Genomic DNA, 14,925 nt, shown 5'->3' on the forward strand with positions numbered 1-14,925 from the left:
TTGATGTAAACTGGATCAAATACAAGCAGTATTGCCCCCAGAAGTGAGTCTTTGATGAAGGTGAAGTACTTAAGCTAGCTGCTGCATTCCAGTGCACTGTAAAAACGGTGGTTTGACCAGCATGAATCATGATGATGTTGCAACTGCACAGCTGAATGGAAGCAGATTTGCATGTTGAATGTCTGCATTTGAGCTTCATGCATGGTAAACTCAATATATTCTTGAAGGATATGGGGAAATAAATCAAGGACATTGCTGAGCCTTGCGTTTGAAGTCAGTACATTATAACCTCTGGAACCAAATCATTGTGTTTATCAATGAGGTTCTCTAACTCTTTACGCACTAAAGAAAAGCAACAGCTCTCTGCCACTATAGACGCTAGTGTTCCAAATTTTAACCATATTGTAACTTACCCACTTGAGAACTTCATTTTCCTTTTACAAGTGAAATGTATATTTTTAAAATTTCCCACATCTATCATTGCTCACAATGCCACAAATGTGTATGCTAACTTTAGGGTAATTGAAGGAATGATATATTTCTTGTCTTAACTGTAGAATAGAGGAATTATATGGACATGCTGGGTTTGACAACAGTACTTTCATTTGTTTGCAGCAGATTTTTATTCAGAGGAGTGAAAACACAATAGAAGATACAGATTTATAGAACAAATAACAGAAAGCACTCAAGTTTGTTCTAAAACAGACAAAACAATCAAATAATAATTTCCTATAATACGACCAAGCAATTTCTATTATATTGGAGTACAGATATTGGTGCTAATTCAGCACCAGGGAGAATTAACTTCTCCACCTAGTTTTATATTACTTGTTAAATTACTGATGGAATAAATTTAGAATCCTTATTGAGGAAGTCAGGCATTCAACCCATCAAGTGCGCACCGAACCTCCAAAAGGGCATCCCACTCAGACACACTTTGCTAACCTTACATTTCCAACAGCTAATCCACCCAAGGCTGCACCTCCCTGGATACTATTAGCAATTTAGCATCACCAATCCACCCAACCTGCACATCTTTGGACTGTGGGAGAAAACTGGAGCATATCCACGCAGACACAGGAGGAACGTGCAAACTTCTTTTCACAGAATTTACATTTTTGCTGATTTTAAACAGTGAAGTTGGAAATTTCACTAGCAATCAGACACCAGTAAACAGCTTTGTTAAAAGTATTACAAACCCTAGTAAAAGTGTAGCAAGATGGATTACAGGAGATAAGCAGAATCAGTGTCACACACAAATACAATGACCTCTGATTGTCACAACCAGATGCATAAACCCAATCACCTATACCAAAAGGAGGAAGAGAGACAAATAAATTAAGCATCCACATACGCACTACAAAAGACTAAGGTAACATGACCTAATTTACAAATAGTTTAGAAACCAAATATGGGGATAACTGAATTGAATTTTTTGTCACGTGTACCTAGGCACAGTGAAAAGCTTTGCCTTGCGAACAATACAGGCAGATCACACAGTTAAGTAGCATAGATAGTAAACAATAGGTAAACAGCAGCAAAACACAGAAACACAGGTACACAGGAAGTGTTAAGAGGTTGTGAGTCCATTCAGTGTTCTAACAACAGGATCGTAGAAACTGTTGTGAAACCGGCTGGTGCGTGTGTTCAGACTTCGTACATTCTCCCCGATGGTACGGGTTGTAGAAAAAAACATTGCCAGGGTGGAATGGATCTTTAAGAATGCTGGTGGCCTTCCTTTGACAGTGGTGAAGAAAATGCTTATGGTTATGCTGAATAATGGCAGATTAATATGCAGTTCCACTGATGGTTTATATTCAAATCCTACTTCACTGAATATTTGATATGAACAGCCAAGCACTGTTAAGTGATGAAGCACAAATTAATGGTAAAGTATCGCCCAAAGTCAGGGACAAAAAAAAAACTGGATGATGCTCCGTTGGTTATTGTCAACCACAAAATGGGTGAAGAGTGGAGTTAATGTTTGACGAAGCAGTCATCAGCCTGAAAGTTCAGCTCTTGCCACAAATACGGCCGGGTCTGTTGTGGTTTTACCAGTGTTTTCTATTTTTATTTCAGATTTACAGCACTGCCAGTACTTTGTTTTTGTTACGGTAAAAAAGTGGACTAGAAACATTACAATCTCTACCTTGCCTGTAGGGCCAGGTGATAAATTAAGGCAGATAAAATTATGGAGACAAGGAAGAAAATTTACTGGCAAGACCGATTAAGGAAAATTGTGTATTAGAGCGTAGAGAAGTATGAAAGCTAGCCTGTTTTAAAATGCTGTAACCTTTTAATTTTTTTTATAATTAGAGTGGAAGCTAAATAGCACTTCTGGTGAAGTGGAAGATACATCTCATTTAACATTACACACAGTTTCCATACAATTTAAAAGTGGATGCTAAGCAAAAGCTAGGAAGGTAAAATTTATTTTAGCGTGCTAGTGGGTAACTAAATTCCAACAGTATACCCAAGGCTCTTGACTTTTTGCTCCAGATTTTCAAGTGATAGATTTTTTTATGGCAGGCATTATACAGCAGAGATTTCAAAATCTAGGTCAAGATTCCTATATTAAACCAGAATACACAGCAGTAACCCATTTACAGCTCATCACTTCGTTTCCTCCAAAAACAGATGTCACCCATTTACCCACAGAACCTTCCCTCAATACGCACCTGCTGACCCATGCTCCTGGAATTCTATGCGCTGCAAACAGTGTAAACTGCAGGTGTTCTGTTGTGGTCTGTGCTTCCTTTGTACATTTTGTACTTTGTGGCAGACTCCCAGTAGCATCTGTGTATCTGCTAAAAGAACTCAGGTACAGCTGTAGCAGATCGTACACAGCTAATGTTAGAGCATGGATGCTTGCATTCACAGGATTTTCTGCAAGTGAAGATCCTGCAAATAAGAACAAATGTCTCTCAGTAGGTGTGCCGAAAAACAAAAAAATTCTGTCCTAAGTCAGACTTTCTGGTCGGCATGGACAGGTTGGACCGAAGGGTCTGTTTCCATGCTGTACATCTCTATGACTCTAAGAGTGATATCTTTTTATCTCACAGCAATGGATTGTTCATCATTTGCTAGATAAAGAAATAAATCTGTGCATAGCTTGAATGATGTTAACAAAAATCAATTTGAGTTGATCAAATAAAGTTGATTTGAATGTACAGGAGGGGTGTTTGCCTCCTGGGACACAAGCAAATCAACTTTTGTTTTATTTCATCCTTGAATGACAAAGTGTTCATTTTCCTGAATTTTACAAATCACACTTGATTTGCTTTATTATTGTCACACATACGAAGATAGTGAAAATTGTACTTAGATTTCCTGTCAGATCAGGGTCACTTTTGAACACCTGTGACCAAGGCTTCAAAAAGGGAGTGGATCTCCCAGTTCATCCATGGTTTGCATTTGGGGAACACCAATTCCTTTGGCACACTGTCCTTTACACACTTATTGAAGTAGCTTGTGACGTAGTAGCATATTCATTTAGGCTAGCCGTTAAGTTCTTGAATGTAGACCAGACCACTGACTCTAAGCAGTCATGTAATGGATGAGTGCCTACATCAAACCAATACTGAACTACCTTCAGTACCAGATCCTCACATTCAGTTGCTACCTATAAGCAGAGGGAAGGAGCACAGCCTTATTGTCTGATTTACTAACATGTGGGCAGGGAATGGAGTGGAAGATGTCTTTGATAATTGTGTAGCAATGGCAGGAGACATTTTGTTGGCACCCTGGTAGCACATTCGAGTTTGGCCTGGTTGAAGTCACTGGCAATGAAGTACATGGCCTCAGTCTCAAGGCTATTTGTAGTGGCATATATTTGATCAACTGAACAACTTCTCTTTCCAATCCTCTCACTTCCTCCAAACCAAAGGAGTAGCCATGGGCACCCACATGGGCCCCAGCTATGCCTGCCTCTTTGTCGGATATATGGAACAGTCCATCTTCCGCAGCTACACCCCCCACCTTTTCCTCCGTGACATCGATGACTGTATTGGTGCTACCTCGTGCTCCCACGAGGTTGAACAGTTCATCCACTTTACTAACACCATCCACCCTGACCTCAAATTTACCTGGACCATCTCAGACTCCTCCCTCCCCTTCCTAGACCTCTCCATTTCTATCTCAGACGACCAACTCAACATGGACGTTTATTATAAACCGACTGACTCCCACAGCTACCTAGATTACACCTCCTTCCACCCTGTCCACTGTAAAAACGCCACCCCATATTCCCAATTTCTTCGCCTTCGCCGCATCTGCTCCCAGGAGGACCAATTCCAATACTGAACAATCCAGATGGCCTCCTTCTTCAAAGACCGCAATTTCCCCTCAGACGTGGTTGACGATGCTATCCACCACATCTCCTCCACTTCCCACTCCTCCGCCCTTGAACCCCGCCCCTCCAATTGCCACCATGACAGAACCCCACTGGTCCTCACCTACCACCCCACCAACCTCCAGATACATTGTATCATCTTTGGTCATTTCTGCCACCTCCAAACAGACCCCACCACCAAGGATATATTTCCCTCCCCTGCCCCATCAGCGGGCTGGAAAGACCACTCCCTCGTCAGGTCCACACCGCCCCACCAACCCAACCTCCACTCCCAGCACCTTCCTTGCAACCGCAAGAAATGCAAAACTTGCGCCCACACCTCCGCCCTCACTTCCCTCCAAGGCCCCAAGGAATCCTTCAATATCCGTCACAAATTCACCTGCAACTCCAACACAACATTTACTGTATCCGCTGAACCTGATGTGGCCTCCTATACAGTGGGGAGACAGGCAGACTACTTGCGGAACATTTCAGAGAACACTTCTGGGACACCCGCTCCAACCAACCCAACCACCCTGTGGCTAAACATTAACTCCCCCTCCTACTCCGCCAAGGACATGCAGGTCCTTGGCCTCCTCCATCGCCAGACCATGGCAACATAATGCCTGGAGAAAGAGCACCTCATCTGCTTAGGAACCCTCCAACCACAAGGGATGAATGCAGATTTCTCCAGCTTCCTCATTTCCCCTCCCCCAACCTTTTCTTAGTCGCAACCCTCGGACTCAGCACCGCCCTCTTGACCTGCAATCTTCTTACCGACCTCTCTGCCCCCAACCCCTCTCTGGCCTATCACCCTCACCTTAACCTCCTTCCACCTATCGCATTCCCAATGCCCCAAGTCCCTCCTCCCTACCTTTTACCTTAGCCTGCTTGGCACACCCTCCTCATTCCTGAAGGGCTTATGCCTGAAACATCGATTCTCCTGCTCCTTTGATGCTGCCTGACCTGCTGCGCTTTTCCAGCAACACATTTTTCAGCTCTTATCTCCAGCATCTGCAGTCCTCATTTTCTCGTATATTTGATCAAGTGCGTTCTTCACTTCCCTGTGGGGTGGGATGTAAACTACTGTCCGGATAGCAGAAGTAAACTCCGGCAGCAGGTAGTTGGGACTGGAAACATGCTGTATTTTGTTTTCCTAATAAGCACAAAAACTAAGTTGCCACCAACTTGCATTTATATAGCATTTTTAATGAAATGAGATGCTTCATAAATATCTGAAAAATATAAAGTAGTGTCAAAGAAGAAAAGACACACTGTCAGAGGGTTGACAAAAAGCTTGATCAGAGGCAAATAAGAGACTCTCAGAGGAGAAAAGGCTAAAAAGGGTGTAATAGAGGGAATTTGAGTCACACATTCTCAACACTTTAAAGATATAAATCATTAATGGTGGCACGAAGGGAAATAGATGCACAGGAGGAATTTGGAGTTCTAGAGAAAATGGATTCTAATAGGAGAACACAATGATGACAATTTAAGAGAAGGTAATGTGGGGGTGGGGTATCTAGAAGCCAACTTTTATTGAAGGGCTAGATTTGCCATGTTATATTGTTGGTGAACTTTTAGACCAGTTTAGGAGATAGATCACCAATAAAGTCAGTTTTATATGTGATATAGAACAATGTGTTTGATGGTACAATTTGGAGGCATAGGGTTCTGCAAAAGAGAACACAGGGTTGTAAACTCAATTCAAGGTTTCCTAAGTGAAATAGATATGGACAGTTCAACCCTCCAAAAACCCTCATTCTCCAAGTCCACTTCACTGTCAGGGTACACTGCTCTCATTATCAGCATGCATCAGTGAATGATTGATTAAATGGGCTACCAAAATAAAGGAAGCTTCATTCTGCATCTAACTGTTGCTTCGCCTGACCCATGTATACAACAGATGATAAAATTGGAAGAAACTCAATTCCCCAATGCAAATACGACTCACATTTACAAGACAGCTTCCAGAGGGAAAAGTATAAAAGATTTACAGATCTGAAGTAGTTCACTTCTGTTCTGTTGGGTATATAATTTACTTATTAAAAAAATGAGGACTTGGGCTTTTTGTTTCTTGCACAGAATACAAATGGGTGCAAGGCACTTAGTTGTTAAATTGTAAATCTGGTAATAGCAGATAAGCGTATAAAAAAGGTATGCATTAATTGTTGTTTCAGTTAAAACAGGATTAGAACTGACTGAGGAAATCCTACCATAACACAGCCACACCTACAGTAAAAGACAAGCAGATTTGACTGTTTATTGTCAACACAATCAAGCTTTCGATTTCCAACAGTCTTCATTCTTTGATCAAAGCAAAAGGCATAAAACATTACATTTTGAGGTGATCTAAAAAGATAAATATTTGCAATGTTGCCATCCAAAACTTGAAAATCCCATCAGCATGGAAACTAGACCGTAAAGATATTGTTTACTTTAACTGTACTCTGACTCTATAAAACTCTACCATTTACAGGGAGAGCACACTGTTTTCCACCATCAAATAGGGAGTTGGTAGAAATCTACAATAAGTCAAAATATAGACATAAAAGCCACGAATCAATAATATATCAATAATGTAAGTCTTTAGCAGAAGTGTTGGCATCCCAAAGCTTAAAATGGACTGACAACATAGACATGACAGCAGCAATGGCAAAAGGTAATTCAATTCATTTTGATTAGAATACTTCAGATTGTTGTCTAAAATCTAGTCAGTAAACCACACACATTAGCCCAAAGCAGCTGCATTCTGTAATTATGCAGTGAAAGGTCAAAAGAATGGGCACTGCACACTCCAGCCTCCCAAGTTCAATAAGTTTACAAGCAGATTTGAAAAAGGTATTACAGTACATGGTGGTAAAAAAATGATCAAAGCAAGCTTAAAAAACACTGAATTCCTTTTTAAAAGTATAAGTATTTCAGAGAGTAAAATGAAATTAATATTTGAGTGTAAATCACACAATTTGTTTTTAAATGAAGTTGTAGATCATAAAATGGAGCATTTTGATATTCCATATATATAAAATGAGCAGAATTAAAGCCAGTGGGAGGGGATCATCATGAATTATGAAGTCAGCACACTGTCAAAACGGTAATACCTCAGCTCATAAGATGCAACTCTCAAGGGTTTTCACAGCAAGACTGAATGGCATAAGAGTGGAAAGTCTTGTAGCTGATAGTCTGGCAGGATATTAATAGTAGACAAACATTTTAGATTTCAGTGTTATTTTGTGCATGTTGATTTTTGGAGTGGTCATCAATTTCATGCATTAATGGTGGTCAATACTGAGTTTCACTGCCATTACAACTGGAAAACCTGGCCTACATTAGTCGGTGTAATATCAAATATTGGTTTCAATAACTTGCTAAACAACTCACCTCACCTGTAATTAAAAACAGACATTTAAATATGAAACAGACAGCCAACTATCTCGGGTATGCGATGAAAATAAAGAGATAGATGTTAATATGCAGAAACAGAAATTAAAAGCTACTCATGATTTCATGAATTGCAATGAGGCAATTTACAGATCATATCAGAATCCATATTTACCAGAAAACATACAAATTATCCTGCAAGTTGGAATCCCTCCAACAGCCTTTAATCTAAAGAGTCACAACTGCAATAAGTATTCACTAGCTTCTCAAAGCAGAGTCTTTGGTCTTCAGAAAGCCCAAGGTACAAACTTATTTTAATAGGTATACAAAAGGTACCTCAATTGTCTGGCATTTGATTATCCGAATTTTGGATTGCCGATGCTAGGCTAAACAGTGCTATCCGGCATTCAACCATCTGAACAAAATACTCCTGACTCATGCTGTTTGGATAATAGAGGTTCCTTTGCATTTAGAATGACATTATTTTCCAATTAGACTGGAAGGAAACAAGTTGCAGTCATTACTTTGAAAAGACCATCTTCAGATACTCCAGTTCGTATATTCAAACAATCCACTCAGGTCAGGTTTTCAACCCATTGTGTAAAAAAACCAAATGTAATTTGTATTTAAAAAGCGTACTTAAAATGATTTGATACTGTAGAGTTTTTCCCACTTGTGTTCTCCAATACTGAAACATCAACATCAGGTTTGCTCATATAACACAGGAGACGATTAAGCATGCTTTCTATTTATAGAGGCATTACTCCAATTCAAGCAAATACAAAGCACTATTAGTCAATCCAGCTAGCTAGAAACTGGAAATTAATTCTTATGTTTAATGAGGTGGTCAGGTCTCTGGTGCAATATTTTTTAAATTAGTGCAAGAATTTTACATGTTGAACATAACTGTGCTTAAGATTCCTTAAGATACCAGTTTGCACGAGGTACTTGCACACAAAAACAACACAACTGAATACAGACATTAAACATTGCCTTGCAAACTGAACGTCAATCACATTATGCGTCACCACAATATTTTTCCCTAACCTGGAGTATTCATAAATCACTCAATTTAAGGAATCATATACCCAGAGAGAGGCCCATCATGCTTATAATAGCGTTTTAACAAAAAAAAAGTTAAGCCTTATGCCCCTATTCTCCCCCTCCAATGGATTTCCTTTTCCAGGGTACATACATTCAACTCTTTTAAACTCCCTTGTTATTTGACTTGCTTCACTGTAAAGCCAATCGCATCTCACTGCCAGCATAGTCAACCCATCTTTTGTCTATTGACTGTCAGCTGTCTATTTGATCAAATGACTGCAATCTGGAATATCACCTTGAATGTCAAAGTTAGAGATCTACAGCACAGATAAAGGCCTTTAAGCCCAGCGAGCCTGTGCCAGACACAAAAACAAAATCACCTAACTATTCTAATCTCATCTTTGAGCACTTGGATTCGCAAATGCACATCTGAATACCACTTAAAATGTCATGAGACTACACCTCAAAGCAGCCAGTTCCAGATTCCCATCACATTCTGTGAGAAACATTATTTTTCCCCCCCTCATATCTCCTTTAAACCTTGTCTCTTTCTTTAAATTTGCATTCTCTGGTCACTGACCCCTCCACCAAGGGGGAAAAGAAGTTTCTTCCCTTCTCTACCTGTCAATGCCCCTCAATTTTAAGCATCTTAATCATCACGTCCCCTTTGTGTTCACTATTCCATGGAAAACAACCCCATTCTAGTCAGTCAATCTCTCTTCATAACTAAAACAGTCCAGCCCAGGCATCATTCTGGAAAATCTCCTCTGGAGCACAATCACATCCCTCCTATAGTATGGATTCCAGAACTGTATGCAACAGTCTAACCCACATATTAGACACTTCCACATTCCGATCCCTGCTGTTACACTCTGTGCCTTGGCAAATAATATCTTTCTAACCAATATCGCAGCAGGGCAGGTAGATAAGGGACTGGTGGACACCCGCACCAATGTCCCTCTGATCCATGTATTCCTTTGCCTTGTTGGTCCTTACCAAATGTACCACCTGACACTTATCTCAACTGAATTTCATTTGCCGATTCAGTTTTTTCCCCCATTAAAAGGACAGCCTACTCAACATATCCGTCCTCACTGCATTATTCAAATTCTTTCATCCTGGTTTAATTGTGGTAAATCTCTTCTGGTTTTCTCTAATGCATGAGAAGGATCCAAGCTGCTTTCTAAAAGGTGTGGTGCTAGATTTAATTGTGGCCACACCATTCCAGCTGAGACCCAACCAGTGATTAATAAAAGGTTTGCGCATACTGTCTTTGTCATTTTACTGAAGTGGAACAGAAGAGTTAAAAACTACACCAATAGAGTTTTGTTTTGGAAATGGGAGGACCAAATCATAAATCAATTATGTCAGTCTCTTCAGCAATTCAACAGCTATGACACTCAAATCAGTTCACAACTTTGTGAAATGTTTACAATCAATTCATAGATAATTAAACATTTTTTTTGTTTGACATACCATGCTTTGCACCATTAGATGAACCAATGTTATCTTTTGATTTGACCTGTGAATAAAAAAGCAAACTATAATTGGCTTCAAAATTTAGAGGAGTTCGATCCCTTTGTCAAGACATGAAGGCAACTGCAGAAGTATAATACATGATGGTTTTCCCTATTTCAACAAAAAAAGTCGAGTCATTAAAAAAAAAGGCAATCCTTTAAACCCAAAAATCACTTTGACATTACCAACAACTCAATTTGATATAGCTCCTTTCAAAAAAAGAAAATTGACTCTAATTCAGGATTGAACCGAGAGAGATAGTAGGAAATCAGTGAAATGGCCAAAGGTAAAAGTTTTAAGATGGCAATGGTGGGGATGGTGGTCAGGGGTGATAGTCAGGAGAGTAGAGTAGAACATTTGGTAGTTTTGGGATCTGGCCTTTAGGACTGAAGGCTCAGCCATTGAAGGAATACAGAGAAACTACCAGGACAGGATAGTAGAGGAAACACAAGGCCTTCAGCCCTTTATAACTTATTGTTTCCATGCATTTACTCAGTAGACCAACGGACAGCTGAAGTCTGTAACCCTTAACAGCAGTTGAAGACTTGCAGAACAGAACTCCCCCGAAACAGCAAAAAACTACTGATTAGCACAAATCAATACATAGAAACAATATTTCAAATGCTTTGCAGTTTGTCTTTCAAAGTTTTAATTTTCTGAAAAGCACTAACATTTCATTTTCCTTGTACTACCTCGATGTCTAATAGGTGTTCAGAAGGACCTTAAAAATTCTGCCCAATAGGCCCTAGGAGAACTGGCAATTGCAGCAACTCATGAATAGCCATAAAGCTCATATCTAATCAAAGTACTACATTAAAATGGATTTATTTCCATAAAATATGTTCTGAACACAGTGAAGCTACAAAACCAATATCAAGTTCAAAGGAAAGGAGCACCATTTCCATAAAGCATGGCAGGTGGAAGCCAAAGAAAGCAATTACAGAAAGAGAGCGGGTAACACTTCAGTAATTTTATTCATAATCACTTATTTGGAATTTTAAAAAGTGTAGCACTAGTCAGCAGAACTGCAGTTGGCTTCATAAAAAACAGCAATCATCTGCCTTTAAACATGGAATAATTTTATCTAGTAAGATCAAGGGGATCTCAAGGTGGAATGAATGACTCAGCAAAAACAAACAAACAGTCACTGTAACCAAAACTAGCTGTATGGAGAATTTAACACAATTAAAATAGTTGGTGACAAAAGCAGCAAAATTGATGGAAGGTTATGTGAGGAGCCAAAAATATGTATACAGAAGTAAGACACAGGATTAGTGATGGAGGGGATAACGATAAGGCAGAGCAAGGATATGATAGAATGTAAAACTCAAGGATGAATTTTAAATTCTATGGTGTTGGGTATTGGAAGCCAAAGTATTCTGCAAGGACGAAGATAGTGAGTATTGCAAGAGTTAGTACATGGCAGATAATAGGGAACAAAGTTTATAGAAGATGCAGGTCAGAAGTCAGCACTGTAACATAACGGAGCAATGAATGAATGCAAATGGTTAGAGGTTGAGCAAATTCATAGAAATGAAAGCCTAGTGTTGTCCTTGTGCTGGTGATAATGTGAGGAATGAAAGTACAACTGATGTCAGCAGCAAATGTTTCAAAACATCCATAAAAAGCTATGTCTCTCAAACATATAGAAATATAACCCATTTTATGAAATCATTTATAGCATTAGTTTCAGTTCTCACTTCAGTTCAGCCATTCTCCAACTCTTTTGATGTGCTCTGTCCAATTTCACTTTAATCTCGTCACATGGTATTTAAATCCATCAGCATTGATAGCAATTTGTTAGGTTAAAAAATTCTACTATGGTTGAAAATAACATTATATACTTGTATGTTCTTCAAACTACTCCTCTTTCAATAAAGGGACACCATTTTAGATAGCCAGATTCAGAAAATAATGCAATTAACAAAGTTAAATGGAAGACAGAATTCACAACTTTGTTACTAATTAAATTAGAAATTAATATTTTCAAGGCTGAACAGGATTTATATTGGCTTACTTGAAGCATAAAACAGCCCTTTCTCCAATTAGAGTCTGGGGGATGTTAAAAGGGTTCAAGGAAAAAAGCAAAAAAGATTTACAAGGATGTTGCCAGGGCTGGAGGGTTTGAGCTATGAAGGAAGAGGCTGAATAGGCTGGGACTGTTTTCCCTGGAGCATCAGAGGCTAAGGGGTGACCTTATATAAGTTTATAAAATCAAGAGGGACATAGATAGGCCAAAAGTCCAAGGCCTTTTCCCTGGGGTAGTGGAGTCCCAAACCAGAGGGCATAGGTTTACGATGAGAGGAGAAAGATTTAAAAAGGGACCTAAGGAGCAACATTTTCATGCAGAGGGTGGGGAGTGTATGCAGTGAGCTGCCAGAGGAAGTGGTGGCGGCTGGGACAATTAAAAAGACATTTAAAAGATATCTGATTGGGTATGAAAGGGAAGGGGTTAGAGTGATATAGGCCAAATGCTGCAAATGGGACGGGATTAATTGAGGATACCTGGTCTGTTTCCGTGTTGTACAGCTCTATAACTCTGTATCCTACATTGGTAGATTAATATATATCCTCCATCATTTTGTAAACTGGAGTTAGCAATCATACTATTCTTGCTTCATTGCTTAAGTGAAGTTAGCGAGAAACACTAGGCCTCAAGCCTTGATCACTAGGCAAGGAGATGGGGAAAGGAGGCTGAACTAAAGTGTTGGGTTTAACTAACATCAACTTTACATGCATCTCTGGTGGTGCAGTTTGCCTGGTCAGAAGCCCGATATTAAAAAAATGTGGGTGTCAGTAGGAGCTGCCCTCCAGCTTGGGTTTTTCATTATTTTCCTGACCTGCACTTGGAAGCGACGTGGGAGGGAAAGAGAAGAGCATAAAATCATCTCAGTTCCACATTCCCACCCTCCTTATTTTATGACAGAGGAAGAATTTTAATGTCTGAAGGGACCAAGACAATCTGCCGAACTCCATCCTGTCACAGACTCCACCTCCCCGACCAGATGAATGCTGATGCTCTAACTGTTGTCCTTGTAGCCTCCGTGGTCCTCTCCACCATCTCAACCCCAGTGCTATTTCAAGGTCCCCTGCTGCTTGGGAGAACAAGAGAACGCTTGGGTGGGGTTGGGTGGCTAAAGGCGAGAGGGAAAGAGAACAAACCTCAAATGAAAGCAAAAACAAAAAAAAAGTTATTCACTTTCACAATGCCTGCTACTCATCCAATCACAAGCTCACTGATTAATTCAACAGCAGCCAACAGGAGCACAGTGGCCAACTGTGTCTCTTCAATTTTCGACAAAAAACGTTTAGATGCCACAAAGTGGCTTGATACACTGAATTCCGGCCTCCCTTTGACTGTATATCGACTAAGCTGGATTCTAAAAATGTTTTCAATATAAATGGATAGTTTTGCCGCAATACCTGTTTTTTTAGATAGGCTGAAAGCACTTTTCTGCTCAGGGAAATGTTTGTACTAACAACGTAGTTGGGTTGGGATAACTTAAAAGTTTCCAAAAAACCTCAACTATGCTCAAATTGCAAATCCAATCATTATCCCGTTTTAAAACAAATCTTCAGATATCATCAAGCATTTTTGCTTCGCTCATGCTAGTCCAGCAACACAATTCTAAGCACTTTTTTTGTGTATCACGGCACTGAAATCTTTAGGCCTCATTTACTGATTGCTCAAGATTAGTGCTGAAGTGGAATAGTTCCACACGATTTTTATGGTCAACCAGTAATGTGTATCATGTGACTGCCATGATAGGGATCTCTAGCCAAACATCATACACCATGGCTAAAAAATAAAGTCAAGATTAAAAATACAATAGTCCACCCTGAGTGACACAGCAGCAGTCACTGAAGAAAAGTAGGACTCAGTTGATGTTGTACTGAATTGAAGTTCAGTTTTTGAAGTGTAATAACAGGCAATCATCTGGAATTGTAGTATGAACAAAATTACAGGCCAAAATCAAAGATGATGCTTGTTTTGGGGAGCAAAAGCAGCATAGTCTTCTGATTGCAGAACTTTTGCCACCTCATTTAATATGACTATGTATCATGCTAATATAACAATTAAAGCTGCTCCAAATATCGGCCAAGTTTCTTTGTCTTCTGAAATATTAGCTACTGAAAAAGGGGGTGAACAAGCAGTGTTGCAGTACCAATCACCGATGGCCAATGGTTGGGGGTACAGTCCTGTATCTAAAACTTCCTTTCTACACTTAAACAACAAAGGTTTAGACAACTCTTGTGAGACATCAAATTTGCCCTCCTCCAATTAATGGATTTGAACACAAGTCCCCTGAGCATTACCGGAGTTTTTCTGGATTACTAGTTTAGCAACATATAACTACATGATCACTTTTTCAATACTGAGTCTGAGGAGCCATCCAATTGGAAATGGTAGAAGATTAGCTGTGGTTCTGTCTCAAATGAGCTGAGACACTTGTCTTACACAAGATGTAGTTTCTCGATTAATAGCTACATTGAATTTTTACTTTGTAATTATGCCCATCAGAAACCAAAGAAGAAATGTAAGCCTCCATCCCGACCTCATGTGACATTGGCCAATTCTCCACCGAGAGGTCCATAACATAAGACAGGTTGGAGTTTAATGCAGCTAAGAAATTGACACTTTCAAAACCATC

General features: G+C 39.6%; 1 protein-coding gene across 2 annotated transcripts in view; it reads right to left on the minus strand.

The window, feature by feature from the left end:
* The window catches only part of pik3c2a (phosphatidylinositol-4-phosphate 3-kinase, catalytic subunit type 2 alpha), a 129,896-nt gene that overhangs the window by 45,417 nt on the left and 69,554 nt on the right, over positions 1-14,925 (minus strand). For both annotated transcript variants that reach the window (XM_072592398.1, XM_072592399.1), the window contains exons 10-11: positions 10,232-10,277; positions 2,679-2,901 (exon numbers count right to left, since the gene is read on the minus strand). In XM_072592398.1, coding sequence (XP_072448499.1) covers positions 2,679-2,901; positions 10,232-10,277 — 269 coding nt within the window. The remainder of the gene's footprint in view (positions 1-2,678; positions 2,902-10,231; positions 10,278-14,925) is intronic.

Source organism: Chiloscyllium punctatum, chromosome 22 (genome assembly GCF_047496795.1).
Source record: "Chiloscyllium punctatum isolate Juve2018m chromosome 22, sChiPun1.3, whole genome shotgun sequence".
Classification (NCBI taxonomy): Eukaryota; Metazoa; Chordata; class Chondrichthyes; order Orectolobiformes; family Hemiscylliidae; genus Chiloscyllium; species Chiloscyllium punctatum.